The 16,682-nt window shown below is 48.7% G+C and overlaps 2 protein-coding genes and 1 long non-coding RNA gene across 3 annotated transcripts in view; 2 read left to right on the top strand and 1 right to left on the bottom strand.

Moving 5' to 3' along the window:
* LOC133361321 (uncharacterized) overlaps positions 1–16,682 on the top strand; it is a 329,555-nt gene that overhangs the window by 272,698 nt on the left and 40,175 nt on the right. The gene's annotated exons all lie outside the window — the stretch shown is intronic.
* On the top strand, positions 1,499–9,378 carry MRPL24 (mitochondrial ribosomal protein L24). The gene is made up of 5 exons (XM_061574220.1): positions 1,499–1,830; positions 3,837–3,932; positions 5,596–5,699; positions 7,024–7,154; positions 7,935–9,378. The coding sequence occupies exons 1-5, from the start codon at positions 1,636–1,638 to the stop codon at positions 8,069–8,071; spliced, it is 663 nt and encodes a 220-aa protein (XP_061430204.1). The 5' UTR covers positions 1,499–1,635; the 3' UTR covers positions 8,072–9,378.
* On the bottom strand, positions 9,792–16,475 carry LOC133360703 (small EDRK-rich factor 2-like). Its single transcript, XM_061579523.1, has 3 exons — positions 16,262–16,475; positions 13,043–13,145; positions 9,792–11,394 (listed from the first exon to the last, which is right to left on the bottom strand). The coding sequence occupies exons 1-3, from the start codon at positions 16,266–16,268 to the stop codon at positions 11,310–11,312; spliced, it is 195 nt and encodes a 64-aa protein (XP_061435507.1). The 5' UTR covers positions 16,269–16,475; the 3' UTR covers positions 9,792–11,309.

Consider the following 16,682-nt stretch of genomic DNA (forward strand, 5'->3'; position numbering starts at 1 on the left):
CCCCCCACTAAAGCTCACACCTCTGACCCCCCCCACTAACCCCCCCCCACTAAACTCACACCTCTGAACCCCCCCCCCACTAACCCCCCCCACTAAACTCACACCTCTGAACCCCCCCCCCACTAACCCCCCCCCCACTAAACTCACACCCCTGAACCCCCCCACTAACCCCCCCCCACTAAACTCACACCCCTGAACCCCCCCCACTAACCCCCCCCCCCCCACTAAACTCACACCTCTGAACCCCCCCCCACTAACCCCCCCCCACTAAACTCACACCTCTGAACCCCCCCCCACTAACCCCCCCACCACTAAACTCACACCCCTGAACCCCCCCCCACTAACCCCCCCCCCCACTAACTCACCACCCCTGAACCCCCCCACTAACCCCCCCCACTAAACTCACACCTCTGAACCCCCCCCACTAACCCCCCCCCCCCCCACTAAACTCACACCTCTGAACCCCCCCCCCACTAACCCCCCCCCCCCACTAAACTCACACCGCTGAACCCCCCCCACTAACCCCCCCCCCACTAAATCCACACCCGCTCAACCACCTCCCCCCTCACTAACCCCCCCCCCCCCCACTAAACTCACACCGCTGACCCCCCCACTAACCCCCCACCGAACCCCCCCCCCCCCACTAACCCCCCCCACTAAACTCACACCGCTGAATCCCCCCCCCCCCACTATCCCCCCACTAACCCCCCCCCCCCCACTAAACTCACACCACTGAATCCCCCCCCCCACTAAACTCACACCGCCGTGTGACAATGGGGGGGGGGGGGGGTCAAAAATCATCAAAAATCGCGTGACGTCATTTATGGACGGCCCCTCAGGCGGCTTCTTGCCAATGTTTCGCTGTTTGTTGTTGTTGGATGTAATCCCACTTGGAATTTTTTACGACGAGGAGAAAGTTAATTGTATTAGTCCCATTTCTGATGGAACCGGTCCTTGGGTCGTCTCGATGCATCAGCGCTGCTGCTGCTGTTAGTCTGCCACAATTGCGAAAAGTTTATTTGACGGTAACTTAACACAATAAGGGCCAACAATGACAGCTCTTCAAGAACTGTTGATGTGGTTTTCATTTGCCTCACTCGCATAGGCTGTCATTTTTACACGTCCTCCGTGTTGTTCGCAACTTGTTGGCGGGGTGGGTATGTGGGGGTTTGTATGATTTTTTCCCTCCCAGACTGCACGTTTATTCTCTATAAGATGAGTTTTCTTTCTATCGTCATTTAGCGATTTTATTTAAAACGTAGCCTCGCACTGTATTTCTCCCCTACCTAAGATGGCCGCCCAATTAACACGAGCCCCGTACAGTTACAGCCGTTGTGCGATGACGCAACGATAGACTCCACCTTACCAAGATGGCCGCCACGACGTCATCGTCAACCACCATCGAGCTCTCACCTGAATGGCTGACGGCGAGCACGTGGTGTTAGGGGGGGGGGGTGGGGTGGGTGTGGTCACAGCCGATCACGTGATGTACGGGGCGGGGCGAAGGGGTCACAGCCGTAGCACCGGAGGTCAACCCCCACGTGTCTTGGCGGCTGCTGCTGCTGCTGAACGCACTCGCTGGACTTGGCATAGGGAAGGAAGCGACGGCGGACGTCGCGTTCGCGAGGGGAGAAGATGCGTCTCACGGCCGTGCTCGCCATGGCGGCACGTGCCGTCAAGCCGGTGACGAGGGCGCAGAGGCACCACCGCTACGGCATGAATCGCCCTTGGACGCTCGCGTCGAAGGCGCGCAACCCGGCGGGTAGCCGCAGGCCCATCGTGCTGACCGAGCCCATGGGGGAGCGGTGGAGCATCTTCCGCGGAGATATCGTGAGGACGTGGGCACAGACACGCCGCAGTCACCCGCAGCAACATTGTCGTCAGCAGCGGTAGCTTCGTTGAGTGGGTGACAACGGGTCTAGCTCAGGGGGTGTGGGCATCGTGGGGGTTGCGGGGGGTAGCCTCATGCGGCTCTTTAAAGGACCGCTTCGTGAACGTTCTTGAATTGAGGACCGCCACCCGTCTCGTGTATTGCGGCTATTGAATTATTGAGGGGTGTTTTTTTTTACTTTTTTGTTAAACCGAATTCTGAAAAAAAATAACAACGGCTCTTCTTATCTTCTTGGTTCTTTCGGTAAAGTCACGTAGAAGGAAAGTAATAAAATAATAAAAATAAAACATAATAAAATACAATTCTCACGACGTTTCGGCTACGACGCAAGCAGCCGTCCTCAGGTGAAGAATGAAACACCACCAAGCTTGGAGCGTATATTTAAGCTGGGTTGTAGCCGAAACGTCGTGAGAATTATTTTACTATGTTTTATTTTTATTATTTTATTATTTTCCTTCTACGTGACTTTACCGAAAGAACCAAGAAGACGAATCCCTGCAGTCACGAAAGCTTTAAATCGGCTCTTCTTATGTTTTGATTGTAGATTCCTTCCTTGGTCGAGATCTGGAGTGCGGTCTCCGCTTGGTGTTGCGGTGCTTCACGGTTCGATTGCAGCGGCCGCCCCGGTTATCGCTGCGGGTGTAACGATAACCGGAATACTGTAATAGTACGCGCCGCCCGCTTAGCCGTGTTCGTTAAAGATCTCCCGAAGTAATGCGCAAAAGTATCCCATTGTGTGCCGTATATTTTGTTTTTAAAAATCGAAAATTACCCACCAATTATAATCCATTTGGAATCGTACATATCATCGCCCCCCCACCCCTATTGGTAGAATAATTCCCCAGGTCTCATGGCCACGAGACTGCTCTGGTCTCCTGAGTTCTCACGTGCTTTAACCAAAAAAGACAACTTTGATAATTGAATCCTCATCATGACTGCCATTAATCTTGACATCGCAGTCATTGTGGTGGCTATCAGCATCATCATTGTGGTGAATATAGTTTTATCTTAGCGGAATTTATATAGCGCTTTAACCAAGGCGCTTTACAAAGAAATAACATCGGTACCAACATATGAATGTAACGGTGGAGATGAAGTGAATTAAATAGATGAGAGAGGAAGCAATTGGGGGCAAATCTGTGATGACTCGTCAATTTGATGAAAGAGAAATTGACGGTAAATGATGGATGGATGGATTGAACGAATGGGGTTAATGAGTGATAGCCATGTAATGAGAATAATTATTATTCTGACAGTAAATGCTGATGAATGGATTGAACGAATGGGGTGAATGAATGATAGCCATGTAATGAGAATAATTATTATTCTGACAGTAAATGCTGATGAATGGATTGAACGAATGGGGTTAATGAGTGATAGCCATGTAATGAGAATAATTATTATTCTGACAGTAAATGCTGATGAATGGTATGAACGAATGGGGTTAATGAGTGATAGCCATGTAATGAGAATAATTATTATTCTGACAGTAAATGCTGATGAATGGATTGAACGAATGGGGTGAATGAGTGACAGCCAGAGTATGAAGAAGGAACAGTAACGGTGATTGTGGTGGTTATGAGGGGCAGATTAAGGGGGGGGGGGGTCGTGGGGTGAGATCTGGAACAATAAGCGTGAGTTTTGAACGAGGAGTGGAAACTTCGTGAGCGAAGGTGACCGCTGAATGTGGAGGGGTACGTTTGTTCCAGTGAAGGAGGGGCGAGAGGAGAGTGACAGTGTGGAGTGTGAGCACAAGGAGGAGGAACAGAGAGACGGTTAAAGATTGAGAACGCATGAACGTGTTCACGCTCAACGAATCCCAAGTTCAGCATCAACCACGTGCTACCCGTCGCTGGATTATCATGGTGGTTCTAATCGTCGTAGTGCTGATGTAGCCCTCGGAAGGCGGCCGATCTCTTGACGCACCGAGGTCGTGTGGTCCCAGGTGGAGATCCTGAAGGGGAAGGACGCGGGCAAGCAGGGTAAGGTGGTGCAGATCATCAAGGAGCGGAACTGGGTGGTGATACAAGGACTCAACACGGTACGCGCCCGTTGCATGAATGATCTGGCTCTACCCATAACTATCCAACCAGCCACTTGTACGAGCCCTACCATTGAACCTAACCAACTAGCTACCAGTACTAGCACCTCCCCCTAACCACTCACCAACTAAACACAAGGACTAGCATTACCTCGAACAGACAAACCGCGAGTGCTATGAAAAATAACAATAGGTTTTACCCTTTCTGTTAAGATGTTCAAACACAAAATGGATACCTTTGGCAAGGAATCAAGTCTGCATTAACCACACGTACTTGTGGTGAACATGTAAACAAAACATGCTAATATACGCATTGGCTTTGAAACGGATTGGCCTACACCAGAGACAGTCTTGTTTCGGGCCTAGTCTCACCAGCGTAAGATCAGAGAATGCCAAAAGGCGAATAGTACAGAGACAATGCAATATCAGAGCAATTTATAGCTTGGGCTGAGCAGCTATATGATGGGACCTTATTTGGGGGAGGGATAAGGTTGGTACTTTTTTGATACTGGCAAAAGAGGTCTCGCTCGTGCCTGCCCTACCTCTAGCCCTAACCCGCTCGCCAACGAACCACTCCTACAAACCCTACCCACAGCTTTAATTTTAGCCCAAAGTGAAACTTCCAATTTGACGTGACAATATTTTTTTCGTGGTGACCGGGCTGAAACAAAGCAACTCCACTGCACGCGAGAACCTGGATTCAAACCCAGGATTCTTTGGAGCAGCAGCTCAGTGTCTCTGACCCTGTTAGGCAACTGGGCTACGTCTTGGAACGTAGTTTTATCGACTCAAAAACGTCCTGAAGATCCCTAAGAATGTGGAAAAGATAAGCACACAATACGCATCCCTCCTATGTCGGTCTCTGCATGTAGAACAAGTATAACCCGTAAAAACTAAGTTTTTCACTATAAATCCTTTATATGCGTGGCGGCTCGAGTCCTCTCGTCCTCTGGCTTGAGATGGCTGCCACCTATGGGTCAGATGATTGTCTTCCAGTATTAAGCAATTGGTAATTAAATATTTAATTTGTTTTCCCTAAACAGTGTAAAATTTTGGAAAAAAATTTTCACGAACATAAATTGTCTCGCACAACGAGTCTGTGTGCAAAATGTCAGCTCGATTGGATCACGGGAAGTGGGTTAAAAAACGACAGAAAGATTTGCACGGTCGTAAGCAAGCAAGCACGCAAGCAAGCAAGCAAGCGAACTTAATATAAAGGATTTAAAAATAAAAGTAAAGGAGGTTCCAATGGTGTAAATGCTTCACCCCGAGCTCTCATACTCTGATGGTGCATTGTCTTTGAGTTGTGCGCCTTTTGTCGTCATCTGGTCCAACCCATGTGAGACTAGGCTCTAAGGAAAGCTGTCTCGGGTGTGGACCAATCAACTTCAAGGACAGTGCATACATTATCAGAGTTATGTTTTTTGTTTGCATTACAACTGCAGGTATTGTGGTCTATGCAAACATGACTTCTTGTAAAAAAAAGGTTCAGTTTTGTTGCCAGATAGAAGGGTAAAAAAACAATTATATTTTTTACTGGCAAATGAGGTTCCAATGGTATTACACGACCCATAAACCTCCACAGAATTAAGTACTAAGAATGTTCTGTGCCCCCACCACCACCACCAACGCTCCCCTCTCTGCTCCCCGTTCCGCCCCGCAGCACTACCGCTACACGGGCCGCACACCCACCTTCTCCGGCATGTATGTGGCGAGCGAGGCGCCACTCCTGGTCAACGACGTTGCACTCGTGGACCCCACAGACCGGTAAGATGGTTGCTCGCCAGCTCGACGTTCCTCATTCACCGGCCACAGCCAGATCTTCCTTTGTTATGTAGACTAGCCGTAGTGTCAAGCCGCACCTTACCATAATAAAGGCTCAGTCCTTTGTTATGTAGACTAGCCGTAGTGTCAAGCCGCACCTTACCATAATAAAGGCTCAGTCCTTTGTTATGTTGACTAGCCGTAGTGTCAAGCCGCACCTTACCATAACAAAGGCTCAGTCCTTTGTTATGTAGACTAGCCGTAGTGTCAAGCCGCACCTTGCCATAATAAAGGCTCAGTCCTTTGTTATGTAGACTAGCCGTAGTGTCAAGCCGCACCTTACCATAATAAAGGAACAGTCCTTTGTTATGTAGACTAGCCGTAGTGTCAAGCCGCACCTTGCCATAATAAAGGCTCAGTCCTTTGTTATGTAGACTAGCCGTAGTGTCAAGCCGCACCTTGCCATAATAAAGGCTCAGTCCTTTGTTATGTAGACTAGACGTAGTGTCAAGCCGCACCTTGCCATAACAAAGGCTCGGTCCTTTGTTATGTAGACTAGCCGTAGTGTCAAGCCGCACCTTGCCATAATAAAGGCTCGGTCCTTTGTTATGTAGACTAGCCGTTGTGTCAAGCCGCACCTTGCCATAATAATAAAAGTGGGCCGGTCCTGGCCCCTCCCCCTCAACCAGTATATATACGGGGTAGTATCCCTTGGAATCTCTCATTTACTTGATTACTGCAAGCGTACTGTGACGGTTCCACCTGAAGACGGAAGCTTGTGTTGCCTCCGAAACGTCGTGATTTTTATTTTATTTTTATTAATTTTGATTTTTTTTTACCTACGTGACTTTACCGAAAAAACCTAACAATATGAATACTTGCAGTCACGAAAGCTTCAAATCTAGAATTAGTGGCATAGAGCCAATGGCTAGTGGCGTAGCGATCATGAGTGTACAGGTGGTGCAAATGCATCAGTGCGCCGAGATGTTAACTACCTTGCCTGGTGGTATACAGGTTGTGGGTTCGATCCCGACCCTGGTGCCTGCTGTATATTTGGAGTTTGCATGTTCTCTCCCCATGTTCGCATGTATTTTTCTCCGGGTCCTCCGGTTTTACCCTCCACATTTAGAAACGTGCGTTTAGAGCATTTAGCTGCGTTTAAATTCCCCACAAGCCGCTTCGTTTAGCGATAATTCGTGGCCAGGTCGCTTCTGAAAAAGAGCTACATAGCTCAGTGGGCTTTACCTGCTAAAATAAAAAGTTAGTTTAACCGACGCAGTCTCCGCGTGCGTAACCGCTGCCGCCGGTGCGGCTGTGGCTGCTGCAGGAAAGCGGTGAACGTGGAGTGGCGCTTCACGGACGAGGGCGAGAGGGTGCGCGTGTCTGAGCGTACGGGACGCATCATTCCCCTGCCGCCGTACCAGCGAGACGACGGCATGATCCCCGAGCAGTGGAAAGGTTCGAGTCCCATCGCCGCTGACCCCACCCAAACATTTCCCCATCTAACAACAACAACCGCCGTTCGGCCCTTCCTCTCATAATTTTTACCGTCACCTCTTCCTCTTGTAATGTCATTATTCATCAACCCGTCCCCTCGAAGCATGCATCCAATACACTTATTCCGTCCCTTGATGGCTTCCTTTATCGGTCTTCTTTCGTTGGGACCACTCACAGCTCTATTTCTTCCTTAATCTTCTGTCCGGCTCACTCTGTGCAGCCGCCTACATACCCACATCTCAAACTCTTTGAAACGTCTCGCTCCATCCTCGCTCTGCATATCTACACTCTAAGACCATTGGCTCGGCAGTCTTTTTCTTTACGGTTTCACTCCTCCTTGTCAAGAACACCTTTCCTCCCGCCGAATGGCTCCTTCGCCATACCATTCCTTTTATTTTATTTCCACTATAGCCTTAGACCATCAATTGAAGACACCGGTTTAATCACAGGTTCTCAGCTGTGCCAAGCCCGGCGCTCCGAGCCACCCGGTCGCCTCGGCTGTTTTGATTCATCGGTTGCCACTGGCAGAGCCGGCCCAGCCACTAAGCGACCCTTGCAATTGCAAAGGGCCCCGTGGCCAGCAGAGGGCCCCCTAGAGTCACTGCGAGCTAGTGGGTGAAAAAAAATCATGCATCAAAGGGGCCTCCAACCAAATTTTGCTTAGGGCCCCCAAAGGTCTAGGACCGGCTCTGGCCACTGGCTCTTCGAGTAACCCCCTCCCCTCCCGCATCCGTCCGGCAGACGGCCCAAAGGACACGTCGACGGAGAATGCATTGGCTTCCACCTACTCGCCGTCCCTCAAGACCTTCGAGGAGGAGATCATGGACGCCATGGGCATCGTGGAGGAACGACGGCCACGCAAATCCTTCTGGTACTAGAGGAGGAGGATCTGGAGTCGTACGCGTGGCCGCTGGTGGTTTTTGTAGCGGAGCACTAAGAGTTTGCGGGCACTGAAAGGTTCGTCGTGAAGTGAATTGTTGTTCACCACACACGCATCATCAAATCGCTCGTGAGAATCGATGATACTCGTACACGACGACGTGCTAATGGATAACTTGGTTTAACGGACAAGAGTACGTGGAGACAAAAAAATAATCGATTTGTGAATTTAATCGTGGCAATTAAACAATTTAATTGCTGGTGAGGGGGGGGGGAGGGTGCGCACACATACTCGCATAGGCACATGCGCATCGACACATATGCAGAACATACAGTAAGGGGGGCGCCCACACATACCCACACACACACACACCCATCGGGTAACTCCAACATAAAATACAAATATCCCCTGTATAGCCTTTAGCAGGCTACAAGTGCTCTTACGCGAGCACCTATTTAAGGTCATCCCAGCGCTCAAGGGGGATGATGCAGTTAGCACCACGCCCGGCCACCTCTGTTTGGCCAGTGCTGATGTTTGTACACACTGAACCACTTACAAAGTTAAGGCCAAATTTGACCTAAGATTCAGATGTCACGTGCCACTTGATGTCAGCCGTGGCCGGGAATTGAAATGGGATTGGTCGGCGAGATTGTGCCGCTGTGAATCGCTCGCCAGGCACTGCACACAGCACACATATCCCTGTATAGCCTCTACAGATCGTTGGAGGATGTGCTGTTAGCGAGCACCTATTAATGCAGGCACGGGAAAACGATGGGGTGGGTGGCCAGCACCACCCCCGGCCACCATTGTCTCCCCAGTGCTGAAGTTTAGACACTGCCCAAGGTACTCACTTAAAGGCAGAGTCAAGCTTGGGGAGGCTTGGGACCGGTTCAGATGTTTGACACCCACGTTGGCCGAGCGGTGATCGGAATCTGGTCTCTGGGTGTGTAGTGCAGGGCGCGAACCACAACACGACCACTCCCAATTAGCACTCGCACACAAGCAGACACGTCATTCCCATCCTCATGCTCTCCCACACGAGTCTGTAACAACACGACTTGTACATGATTCACACAATGTCTAGTTCTGCCCTGAGCAGGCGATATCAGTGAATGCGGAAACTTTAATCTTACGCTAGCAAAGCAACTGCATCGCAGATAAACCCACGACTGTTCCAGTGGCACAAGGAAGGCCCAGCAATCTTGACATCTACACCATGTGCGTACACAATTAACTGTTCAATATCTGTGGGAAGATTATCCGTGTGCGTGTGAAAAATTCTTAAATAAAATATCTTTACATGCTTGTTTTGTTTTAAGTAAAATATATACACACACATCTTTAAGTGTGGGTTGGTTTCATGATCAGCAGCTCCTCACACGCCGAATGGGTCAGCGACTCTGTGGTGACCGCAAACACGGTGGCCAGCGAACCGCTAAGTTTCGGGAAGCAATAAAACTGATTGAACGTTCTACATAGTCACACCCATTCCATGTAGGCTAACAATGCATTTGTATAACCAGATTCACATGTATTCTTCACGATCTTCCCCATTACCCCAACTATTTGTGAATAGACCATCTTTGTTATTGAACTACATCATATTGCACAGTAACACAAATAACTAGGAGGTCGACACCGAATTGTACACGATAAGCACGCGCGCGCACACACGCTTTTGCCTCTAAGTCCATTTAAAACGGACGCCAAACAGCCCAGACATTCTTTGAAACTTTATTCATTATATTGGGAAAATAAAGCTATAGACAGGAAAAACCGGGTGGGGGGTGGGCGCTGTGGCTACTTCATCCTAAGGTTACACACGCGCGCACGCTACAAATTTAAAAACAAAACCGCAAGCGTGGGGGGGGGGCATGCACTGCAGATACAGAGGATTAACAACGCTAGTTTGCATATAGCATGGCTACACAATGGGAAAGGCAGCAGGGTCAGCAACAACTTTTGTGAAAGAGCAAGGGGGGCGGGGGGAGGAGGTGGGAAGCTGCATGGAAGATGTGTTGCATGGGGTGGGCTCACAAACAACTTCGATGACGCACACAAAGACGTTGCTTGTTTAGTCGCATTTCGTTACGCACCCTCTTCAGTGCCTCAACGCGATTCTGAAAATAAATGGTCGGTATTGTACGGGCTGACTTTGGCGCGGGCGCGCGACTTTTAAAAACGGATCTGCCTCGAGCGCAAAACCAGGGGGTGGCTACAACTACCCCTTTCCTCCCTACCACGCACAGACGTGACCAATGATTCGATACTCTTACGAATCTAACCCGGCATGGGGGTTGGGGGGGGGGGTCTTTGCTACGTACTTCCTGTGGGAGACGTAGTAGGAGCACATGCGTAGGGTTAAGGGGGGGGGCGTGTTCATTGCAGAAGCCTTAACCCCCTTCCCCACCCCCCTTTTCCACCACGTGTGCATGCATCTAACCAGAGGGGGGGACACTCATGGGGTGGATTAGGGGAGGGGAGGGATGCAATGAAAGAGTAAAACAATTCCACGCAAGACAAAAGCAACTAAGAGTTTAAACATCTGACAATTTCTGACCAGAAGGGAGAGGCAACCCAACAACAAGCGGCTCTTGCCTTGACCGTGCGCCTGCCCTAGGCCGTTCTTGTCTCGGGCCGCCCGACGCGATTCTGGATCTTCATTAATGGAAAAGGGGGAAAAGATATTAAAGTTACGTTGTGCACAGTCACAGTGACGCGGCTTAATACAATGCCAATGCAGGGACGTCACCAGAGCTCTGTAATGTCACGCCGAAGGTCTGTTAGGATGTCGCCAACAAAGCTGCTCGCTCACGTCGGCCAACCCGAGATGAGTGGCAGACGCACATCCCCGGCTACGTAACCGCATCACGAGAGAACCGTTTATTTCTTGGGCTGCGTTCTCCTTTCGTGGACCAAGGGGGCGGGGGTTGGGGGGAGGGGGGGCTTCGCCATCATCACGACGATGGCGGCGGTGGACACGGGGCGACACCCCGCCGACGAAAATCTCACGTTAGGGGGCCTGGGACGATCGTTCGGGGTCTCGTGTCGAGTTAGGAAGAGGATGGCAGTGGGGGGGGGGGGGGGAGTGATGACTCAAGGTGGACTGGCGGTGGAGCAGCCAGGTGAGATGAGCGCGTCGGCCCGCCGTGGAGCCACCCGTTAGTGCGTGGCGCTCACCACCCCCACCCCCTTCCTCTCCCCCGAGATCCCTCTGCATCACTCGGCCCCGCTCGTTATTCCTTCCCGCCGGCCGCGCCGCCGCTCTCCTTGGGCTCCCCCGCCGCTTTCTGCTGCTTCTGCTGCATGATCTCGGCGTCCCTGCGGAGATGGCGAGGGGGGCGCGCGCCACCCATTTACACGGCACCGCGGTTCACGCGAGTAATGGATGCGATTCGTGAGCTGCTGTGGTAGGCCTTTTAAAAGCCTTGTGGGAGGCCTCGATTGGGTGCACAATGACGCACTGGTTCTCTTTGCATCGAATCTCGCTAGAACAATGGAACGAGTAAAGCTGTACCGAAACGGATAAAAAAATGACGATGCCAGACGTGGGGGTAAAAATCGAAGCCCAAAGAATTCATTAATGACTCGGAATTGCAACCCCGTAACACACCTGGGGTCAATTCTAATTACAAATACAGCAGCAATAAGATGAACATTACATATTCTTGGTTCTTTCGGTACAGTCACGTAGAAGGGAAATAATAAAATAAATATAAAACTATAAAATTCTCACGTTTCGACTGCAACACAAGCAATCATCATCAGGTGTGAAATCCACAGCAATCCACACCTGATGATGATTGCTTGTGTTGCAGTCGAAACGTCGTGAGAATTTTTATTGGTTTATATTTTTAGTATTTTATTATTTCCCTTCTACGTGACTTTACCGAAAGAACCAAGAATATGAATCCCTGCAGTCACGAAAGCTTTAAATCAAAATGAACATTACAGTTGACATCACACTGCGATTTCCGTCCGTTGCCAATTACACAATAAAGCACAATCGCAACGACTAACTCAATCAGAGCTGACACTGCCCCTATAACTGTTAAATACTAAACACAGGGACTCCTCTACTTATGAGCATCCGACTTAACGAACTTTTCAGAGATACGAACAAACCTGTCTGTACGCAAGTTCAACCGCCACACAATAGATGGCGGTGGTGGCATCTACATCTGTAGAACGTGAAGAACAGGTGGCACCTACAGGAGATTATACAACTTTGAAAGCCATTCCCCATGTTTAGTGTGCACGTCGTAACAACACGTTTGGATTAGACAGGCGTAAAAAGTTGGACGTACAAACACAAATCGACTTACGAGCAGACCTCTGGAGCCTAACTCGTTCGTAAGTAGAGGAGTCCCTGAATACAGTAATCCCTCGCCACTTCGCGGTTCAAGTTTCGCGGCCTCAGTGCATCGCGGATTTTTTGAACCGATTTAAAGGCCTCATTATACCTGTGCAGTAACACCATCATCATCATTCATCATCACATTCATTGAACTGCACAGGTCTGTCATCGTCGTCATTGTCATCGTCGTCGTCGTCATTACTGGAGTCAAGTCTCAAGATACTACTGTCATTGGTGAGTGTAGAACACCATAATACGTATCGTATGAGAGAGAGAGTGAATGTATAATATTAAGGTTTTATAATTAAATAGATTTAAGTAAAATATATATAAAGTATAAATATACATATTTTAAACATTCTGGTACCCACACACACATATACGGAAATTCCTAGGGGGGCCAATCCTACTTCGCGGATTTTCACCTATCGCGAGGGGTTCCGGTCCCCATTAACCGCGATAAACGAGGGATCGCTGTATATAATTGGTGACGTTTCAGGCAATGGCCCTTCTCCATCAACACATAGGCCGCCACGCGAGAGAGAGAGAGCTGGAGAGGGAGTAGTTGGGAGAGGGAGAGGCCAGTGGGCGGTAGTGACTGAGAGCGCGCACCTCTGCTTGCGAGCGGTGGCTGAGAGGCCATCTTCCTTCTTCTTGCCCTTCTCAGAATTCTTCTTCATGTTCTTGGCACGGGCGAGCTCGCGCTGGTTTCCACCTGAGGGTGGTTGGGGGTGGGGGCGACGACACACGGTTACTTGACAAGTAACGATCATCTTCTTGGTTCTTTCGGTAAAGTCACGTAGAAGGGACAGCCGCTTGCGTTGTGGCCGAAACGTCGTGAGAATTATTTTATTGGTTTATTTTTATTATTTTATTATTTCCCTTCTACGTGACTTTACCGAAAGAACCAAGAAGATGAATCCCTACAGTCACGAAAGCTTTAAATCGAAAATTAACGATCAATCGGCTCAATAGTCGATTTTTTGTTTGTTAATCAATACAATGACAACATAAAACGTACGTGCGAGTCTTTGCGAGGGAATATTCGGTCCAAAACAACGTGCCAATTACTGCTTCAGCACCACACCGGTGTGTTGGGAGAGGAATCCACAACATTTAACAATCTGGTGCATCTTCTTGGTTCTTTCGGTAAAGTCATGTAGAAGGGAAATAATAAAGTAATAAAAATAAAACCTAATAAAATACAATTCTCACGACGTTTCGGCGACAACGCAAGCAGCCGAAACGTCGTGAGAATTGTATTTTATTATGTTTTATTATTTTATTATTTATCTTCTACGTGACTTTACCGAAAGAACCAAGAAGATGAATCCCTGCAGTCACGAAAGCTTTAAATCGAAATTTAATCTGGTGCATCGTTTATGATCAAGTCGTACGTGCCAAAACTTTATTTAAACTTTGTCTAAAGTACAGTATATGCAAATGTTCAGTGACCTAGGTTCGATTCCCCGGTTCTGACTCCCCACCCTTCAACACGCAAGAACCCAAATCCTAAACCCAGTGGGCTGCGAGGTGGTCAATACCCTGAGGTAGACGAGGAGAGATTGTGAACCCATCTGTGAGGACTGTTAAGTGATCCACCTCCGGTTACTCTAATTTATTTCCACACACAAAACTATTACCAAACTATTTTTTTTCTTTTACCAGGTAAGGCCCACTGAGCTATGTAGCTCTTTTTCAGAAGCGACCTGGCCACAAATGATAGCTCAACGAAGTGGCTTATCACGTGGAAATGTATAGCGGCCAAATACTCCAAACCAGTGATTCTTAACCTTTACTGCAGCCAAACCCCCCTTTGGTTGTAGGGGGTGCGTGCACCCCAGCTTAATAACCTAAATGCGTGATGTTGATTCTAAACGTGGAGGTAAAAACCAGAGCACCCGGAGAAAAATCCACGCGACCATGGGGACAGGGATATGGAAACTTCAAATATACAGCAGCAGGCGTCAGGGTCTGGATCGAACCGACGACCTCCTGTATACCAGGCGAGGGAGTTAACATCTCCTAGCCACAGTGGCACCCTACAACACTCCTGATAAAACTTCTGATGCGGGGGAAGGACAACAAACTAATCGCAAAAAAAAACAGGGTTAGGGTTGGTTTAGGATTAAGGTTGGAGTCTAGGGATGAAGCCAATGCCAGCTGATAACCTCGACAGCTTTATTTTACCATGAAATCAGCGGGGACAGTAGTCGTCTCGGCCTGGCAACGTACGGTGCTAAAGAAGTTCAATATACATACTGCCCATAGACTCAACACTTGCACCTCCGATTAACATGGTTGGCTACGTACCGGTGTGAACGAAGGTCAACATACATACTGCACATAGACCTAACACTACCCATAGACTCAACACTGCACCTCTCATTAGCACGGTTGGTTACGTACGGTGTGAAAGAAGGTCAACATACATACTGCACATAGACCAACACTACCCATAGACTCAACACTGCACATCTCATTAGCACGGTTGACTATGTACGGTGCGAAAGAAATTCAACATACACACATTTACACCCTTTAACATTGCGCGAACACTTATGCCCTTCATCATCACCGTAACCTTAGCACTGATCTTAATTTTGGAGCTTTCGTGACTGCAGGAATTATTCTTTGGTTCTTTCGGTAAAGTCACGTATCTTGGTGATATCTGTCTGCTTATATGTCTGTCTGTGGTTTTCTGGTTAGATTTTGTGTCGCTATTTCATTATACCTGATGATGATTGCTTGTGTTGCAATCGAAACGTCGTATGCTAGTATTTAATTTATTATTTTATCTTTATACGTGACTTTACCGAAAGAACCAAAGAATACTTAGCACTGATTTCCATGGCCAAACTTTACCATTAACCCTAATCGCTGACCCCCTTAACTGGAATCCTAACCGCTAAACCAACGAATATCCCCAACGGCCTCACCCCCTACATTGTAACTTCAACCCTAAATCCTAACCCCCATCCCCCATTACTTTGTAACCATTAACCATGAACCTACACGCATACCTGTCAACCCCTTATCAGTGCCCCTACCAAACCTTATTGGTCACCCCGTGCCCCTTATAAACCTCAACGTTCCCCCTACGAAGTCCCATCGCAAGGACAGAGAAACACAAAGCTTAAAATAAAGATTAAACACAAACAAAAACAATATATAACACATTTTTTTTGCCCTTTTGAAACGGCTGTACTCCGTATGGACCTGAAAACTCAATTCTCTGTACAATAATACGGGGTAAACAATATTGGTTAACAGCTATGCTAAAGAGAATAGGTTTTCCCCTTTTTTCTGGCAACAAAAACAGCTGTGTTAAGATGTTAAACCACCAATCTGAAACCTTTTACAAGGGAATCATGTCTGCATTAACCACAATACTTGTAGTCAGAATGCAAGCAAAATACCGTACTCCTGATAATATATGCATTGTCTAGAAAAAGGGGAAAACCTATTCTCATATTTTGGAACTGGCAAAGGAGATCCCATAAGGTACGCTACTACAAAATACACTACACTATACACTACACTCTAAAATGTGCCCCTATTGAAACGGCTCTACGTCGTATGGACCCGAAAAACTCTATTTGCCTGCACAAGAATACAGGGGGGGCTATAATAAAACCCTACCTATGTGTTAACAGCCATGGAGCACGTCTTAACAAAAAAAAAACACCACAACTTCAATTAAAAATTAAAAACAACACATTTTAAACCCTAGTCCGGATTGGCGCGGCCAGCACGCCCATCCGCGTCACCATTTCTAACCGCCCCCCATCCTCCGCTCCATCTCGAATCGTGGCGGCGAGCGCGACTCACGGGTCATCGTCGTCGAGTTCGTGGCGCGGCGCCGAGCGACAGGAACGAGGGGAGCGCGAGCCGAAGGTGGCTGGAGGGGGGCAAAGACGGAGGCGGTGAGAGAGAGAGACGCGAGAGACGAGAGAGAACAACGCACACGAAACGTCGCGAACAACTGCGGATCCACGTAACCGACGACGATGGCGGCGAGTGACGTCACTTCCGTCTAGGGGGGTGAGTTGGGGGGGGGCGTGGCCGTTCCGCCGGATGTGACGTCATCAATCGAGATCGATTACGTGAAGGCCGATTAATCGCCTTGATCGATTCCTCACGCAAAATCGGTGACAATTACCGGCATCCCGTTGAACAGAAAAAATAAATCGCTCGAAGCGCGCGCGTGTCGTCGTATCGATTCGCGCGCGCTGAGGAATCTAAATCAAAG

This window comes from Lethenteron reissneri, chromosome 1, assembly GCF_015708825.2.
Source record: "Lethenteron reissneri isolate LAM-NWPU_2019-01 chromosome 1, ASM1570882v1, whole genome shotgun sequence".
NCBI classification, from domain to species: Eukaryota; Metazoa; Chordata; class Hyperoartia; order Petromyzontiformes; family Petromyzontidae; genus Lethenteron; species Lethenteron reissneri.